General features: G+C 40.4%; 1 protein-coding gene across 1 annotated transcript in view; it reads left to right on the forward strand.

Annotated features, from left to right (window-relative positions):
* Positions 1-1,581: 1,581 nt before the first annotated feature.
* Positions 1,582-5,434, forward strand: part of THBS4 (thrombospondin 4) — a 33,856-nt gene continuing 30,003 nt past the window's right edge. Inside the window, exons 1-2 of the mRNA XM_010189647.1 lie at positions 1,582-1,597; positions 2,868-3,071. Of these exons, the coding sequence (XP_010187949.1) occupies positions 1,582-1,597; positions 2,868-3,071 (220 nt within the window). The remainder of the gene's footprint in view (positions 1,598-2,867; positions 3,072-5,434) is intronic.

Below are 5,434 nucleotides of genomic sequence, written 5' to 3' on the forward strand. Positions count from 1 at the left end.
GAATTAAGGGAAAGAAAGGGTCTTTTATTTTGAACTCCGTCCTCTCCTGTGCCACTAATTTTCATGATGAGCTTCCCATCATGTTTTTTAGCTCCCATCTGAAGAGCTAGCCTTGATGTTTTTGGACAGATCTCCAAAGAGTGGCTTGTAACTGTCTTAAGGTGTAGCTGATCCCTTGTTAGTGTTTTCATAGAAGCGTGAGCAGCTCACTTCTGAAAACTGCAGAAAGCAGGTGCCAGAGAGAATTCCTGGTCTGTCTCACGAGTGGGCTTGGTTTAGCCTGATAGGTATGCACTCTGGTGCTCTGAGGCATGTCCAAGTCTTCACTCTCATTGCACAGACTGAAACCAGCTGCTTGTGCCGTTCAGCTTTGGCAGCCCTTTTCTGTTCATTTGTTTTCCAGTCTGCCTTTCCAGGGAGAGGGACAAAAAATGAGATTCTCCTAAAAATGAAGTCTGAAATCCTTGTGAATCTTTTGTTTCTTCTAAAGAAGCAGTTGCCCCTGCTGGGTCTAAGAGCTTGCTCTCTCTGGCAGCTTTACTAAGGATGTAAAATGAGTTTTCGTAACCCCATTACTCTTCTGCTAGCCACTTCTTCTAAGATGTGTAATAATTTATGCTAAAGGATGGATCCAGTCATGTACTGCATGCACATGCTGGTCAGTGAAGATATTCCAATAGAGGGTTCAATGATGGATCTGGTTGAGACAATGTGCTTTATAGAACCCAATTACCAAGCCAGTTTGAGCATTTATTTAAATATGCAAATATCAGAAATTTCAATAAATGTTTTCTGAAAGGTTAGACAGATGTTTGCCAGTGTCCAGTCATTATTTTATAATATTTTTCCTGTATTTTTAAGTGTTTGACTCTAGCAGAGGCTAATTAGTCTCACAGGAAAGGATATAAAAATGAGCCAATAGACCTAGAAGGACTGGACAAAATGTGAAGCTGTATTTTGTGCTGTCAAACGCTTAAGTACTATATTGCAGTGCTCAGGCTGAGAAAGCACAGCTGTATTTTATGAATGAGTATTGCCTGCACAATGCTGTCGTTTGCATTTCAGTCTCTCACTTGGGCATTTGCTTTGCTTTCTGTGCACTGAATGTGATTAAATACCCAGCCTTTTGCCTCTGCTGTCTGGGTCACTGATTGCAGTGGGAGCAGTGGTTGTCCTGGGATGCTGTATATCTGAACTGTATGAAAGAGAAGTCCTTTGACCAACTCCTATCTGTGTTTCTTAGTATAATTACAACAATTTTACAAGTGCATTCGAAACAAGAGCCTGATTCTTTTTGTATTGTGTCCTCAAAGCTCTCAGTAGAGTTATGGGATCCTTGTACCAAATACACGTGTACCTGTGAGCAGTGATCTGTATTTCAATAGTTTCATGAGGTGAAGGGAAAAATATCTTCATTTTTCTTGTTTTGTTTGGAAATTACATTAGTGTCTAGATGAATGGATGCTCCAGAATGAGCAATGAAAGCAGCACAAACCCAGGCTCTGAGTGCTGGGTAGAAAAGACTTATCTGCAAAGGTCCACCATTTTTTGGCCTGGGAGACTAAACTTAGTGGTACAACCATGGGCTTGAATCAGGGTAAGGTGCAGTGTGCTGTCATGGGCCTTTGCTGTCTGCTTGGTGTTGGGGCTCTTCTCTGGTGGCAGCTCTACAGAATTGTGCTGGTGTGGGAGGAAAATACGACCCAGCAATGATAGGCCTGTGGAGTGTCAGTGGTATATAATGGCTAGATGTGTCCTTATATCTAAATAACACTTGTGTATAGTAATTTATCAGACTTTATTGGAAGGGTATAATCTATATACTGCTTTAATAGCAGTGGATTGAAATAGGATGTTATCAAGAAACCTAGTGGAATAGTTTATAGAGTTTGGAGGCATCACGGGTTTTGGAACACTGGGGAAAGCCTGTTGTTTCAGTGGCATAAGGAGAGTAGCTGACATACATATGAGTACAATGTTAGATTCTTTGCTGATGCATTGTGCAAAAGTTAAAAGAAAAATTTGAAACAGCTTTCACTATGCCTTCAGGGTTGTTTTTTTTTTTTCTTTTTGTCAGGCCTGTCTTTCTTTGTTATTTGTGCCAGAAAGGAAAGATGAATCTTATGTGTATAATATATCTTCGGAGAAGTCAGAGAAGTGAGAAGGAGGTTACGAACATCATGTTGCTTACATAGCTCTTTAGAATTTTAATTGGTGCCCTGCAGATGCCATCAAAACAGTTCTTAGGATACATGCACTGGAAATCTGTCTGAAAATTTTGATGCTAGATCCTCAGTCCAGTTGAAATGTGAACACAAGCATCTGAATTTATGAAAGCAGAGCTAGGTTATTTTCTGTAAAGGTGCATCCTCAGAAGAGAAGAATTGAGATCTACCTGAAAATAATTGAGTACCTCAATTTGAAGACTATGTTACTATTTCTGTGTTAGTAACTTATTGAGAGTTCCTTTAAAAGAAAAAAAAGTTGCTAAAAAATGATAAGTTGCAACAAAATCCATATGATATTTTGATAGAACCATGGAATAGTTTTGGTTGGAAGGAACCCTTGAAGATCATCAAGTTCAACCCACCCTGCCATGGACAGGGACATTTTTCACTAGATCAGGTTGTTTAAGATGTCCCTGCCAGTGCCCGGGGGGTCAGCCAAGATGTTCTTTAAAGATGATCTTCATATTGTTAATGTTTGTTTCCATGTTGTTTATTTTAGGTAGGACAACTTGGGTTCATTTTAAAGTATCCATATGCAAATAATGAAGAATGTGCAATCTCCAATGGGTGGCTTCAGACTACATTCTGCTTCGGTCATTATTATATTTAAAAAGCTGACAAAACTTGCTTATTTTTCAGTTTTTGATCTTCTTCCGTATTCCAACAAGAGAGTGGTAATGAATTTCTTGCAACAAGCACTTGGTGATCCTGCACTGAATGATGTGTACTTGCTCTCAGCATTCAAACTGCAGCCAAAGAGCACAGCCACCATATTTGGCCTGTATTCGCCAGCTGACAACAACAAGTATTTTGAATTTACGGTAATGGGACGGATGAATAAAGGTGAGCTGTTTGGGAGTATGTAGGGGAAAGCTAGTGTTGAATCCATAGTTATTGTGTCATGGATGGATGTTGAAAACTGTGATTAACTTCTGTGCTTGAGTCATTGCTGTTGTGTCCTGTCAGCACTGAGGCTGACCATCGTGAGATAAAAGTGTTGGTAACATCCTCTTTCATTCCCCTTCTTTCCTTCCTCTCACTGCTCTCTTCTGGCCAGGGGAAGCTGACCTGACAATCCGCTGGTATCTCCAATTTGCCATGATGCTTGCTGTGAGAAATGCTGAAAAAGGAGGGAAAAAATGGGAGTATGGAGAAAGGAGTCAGGTTTTTTCTTTTTCCCCTTGGGACAATCACTGGTTCTTATTACTCAGGAATGTGAGGGACACATGCACATGCTGCTTCTTGCATATGAACTGCAGGTTCTTGTTCTGCTGACCCTGGAGGTCAGATGTGACTATGCAACACAAACATTCCTACCACTTACAGGATCTTTTGGGTCAGTTAAAGTGTTCTATGTTGATTGAAATTAGTTAATCAGGAGTCAGAGTAGGAACTTCAGCAGACTTTTAGAGAGCTTTCATCGCTCTCTAGACGAGATCTAGGATATACTGCAGTTTTAACATTCAGTGAAGAATTGTCAAATGATGTAAATTATTGTTGCCTCATTGACTTCACTGCTGCTATGCTTATTTGCTGCTGTGAATGTTGTAACTGGGCAGCCAAGTCTGATATACTGAGAAACTCTACTGAGAAATTTCAGTTTATACATAGAAAAATTATTCTATATACTGAAGAAAAGCAGACCTTTTTCTTGGGAATTATAGAGCAATGACTTAGATAACACTGCCAAAATCCTTCTGGGGTCACGGTATAAGAACTTTTGTGCTATGTGTTTGCTGGCTGTGGGTGAGACATGGTCACACAGCCTTATCAGTGTCGTACAGTTCCTTATACTGACTTACCCAGTTGCTAAATAAATGATAGATCACACATTCTCCCTCTCTCTCACACACACACAATTACGTGTATGAATGGTACAAATACATACATAGGAATGCATAAGTATACACATAAATATGTCTATATACATACAGTTTTGAAGATACCAAGCTCTTCTCTTTTTCAGGAATACCTGCATGCCTGATGGTTACTGATACACTTTAAATAACAAACATAAGAGTCTTTCTGGTGGAAGGTTATGTGCTGCTTTTGGTTTTGTCCTTGGTATGTCAGTGTTGTATTTGAGAGGTGTTTGTGACAGGACGGTAGCAGATAGATAGGCAGCGTGAAGAAACTTGTCCTGTCAGTGGCCAGTGTTGAGTAGATGGAGGACATCTGTGACCTACCTGTTGTGAAGGACCGATCAAACAGAGGGAGGCTTTTCGCAGCAAGGCTGTACTGTGAAGGTCTCTTTGCCTCCTTATTACTGTAGTGCACCTTGTTCAAGGCATATGTCAGCGTGCGAGCAGTAGGCAGCGTTTTCATGTGTGATTTCTCTGAAGTGTCAAGTGTCCCATATGGCTGTTTCACACAGTAAGTTAGACCGCATCCAGGAGATCATCACGTGAGCTGAAAGATGGAGTATGGAGTATGGAGATCTCGAGGCTGGAGATCATCACATAAGTGGTGAGCCAACATTGACGTCTTAGCAAAGTGCGTGGTCTAAATATCTACAGTTTTGGAAGGGCACACATGTGCATAGTGCTTCCTCTGCATGGTATTTCCACTTAAGCACTTAAATCTGATCTAAGTAGCCCAAACCAGGCTTAGGTATCCTTTAGAGTGCCATGTTAGAGAGCTGTATTCCAAACAGTTTTCTCATGTTCTGGTTTAGTTGTGGTATACCTGATAGTAAAATGTTCATTACACCTAAATGTTTTTAAAGCACAGATCTGAATTACTGACAGCTGCTTAACTTGTTTTGGTTAGACCAATGTATTTTTCAGAGAAAAATAGCATCCATGGGTTTCTTACAGTTTTTGAACAATTCATTTATGGAACAAATAGCAGTAAGCACATAAAAATGTTGCAACTTAAAATTCTGTGAAGCAGATCCTGTTTTACTAGCAGGATTCATAGTTTCATTGAAAATCTGTTCCTTAAACAGTACAGATGAGGCACTTACTCTTATAAATGTCAGTGCAGAATACCCTAGCAGCAAACATGTAATGCAGGGACTTGGGTGAGTTAAATCTTACAGGAGTGAAGGCTGCAGTCCAGCAAAATCTCCCTTCAAAAGCCTACTCCAGTTTACCAGATAGATATTTGGCTTTGACTGAGGAAGGAATACTTGATCCTCCTTCTAAGCCAGACTGCTCCTTGCCCTGAAACTATTCTGGCAGGGACTGTTGTGGGTCCTGCCACCA

Source organism: Mesitornis unicolor, unplaced genomic scaffold (assembly GCF_000695765.1).
Source record: "Mesitornis unicolor isolate BGI_N332 unplaced genomic scaffold, ASM69576v1 scaffold23558, whole genome shotgun sequence".
Lineage (NCBI taxonomy): Eukaryota > Metazoa > Chordata > Aves > Mesitornithiformes > Mesitornithidae > Mesitornis > Mesitornis unicolor.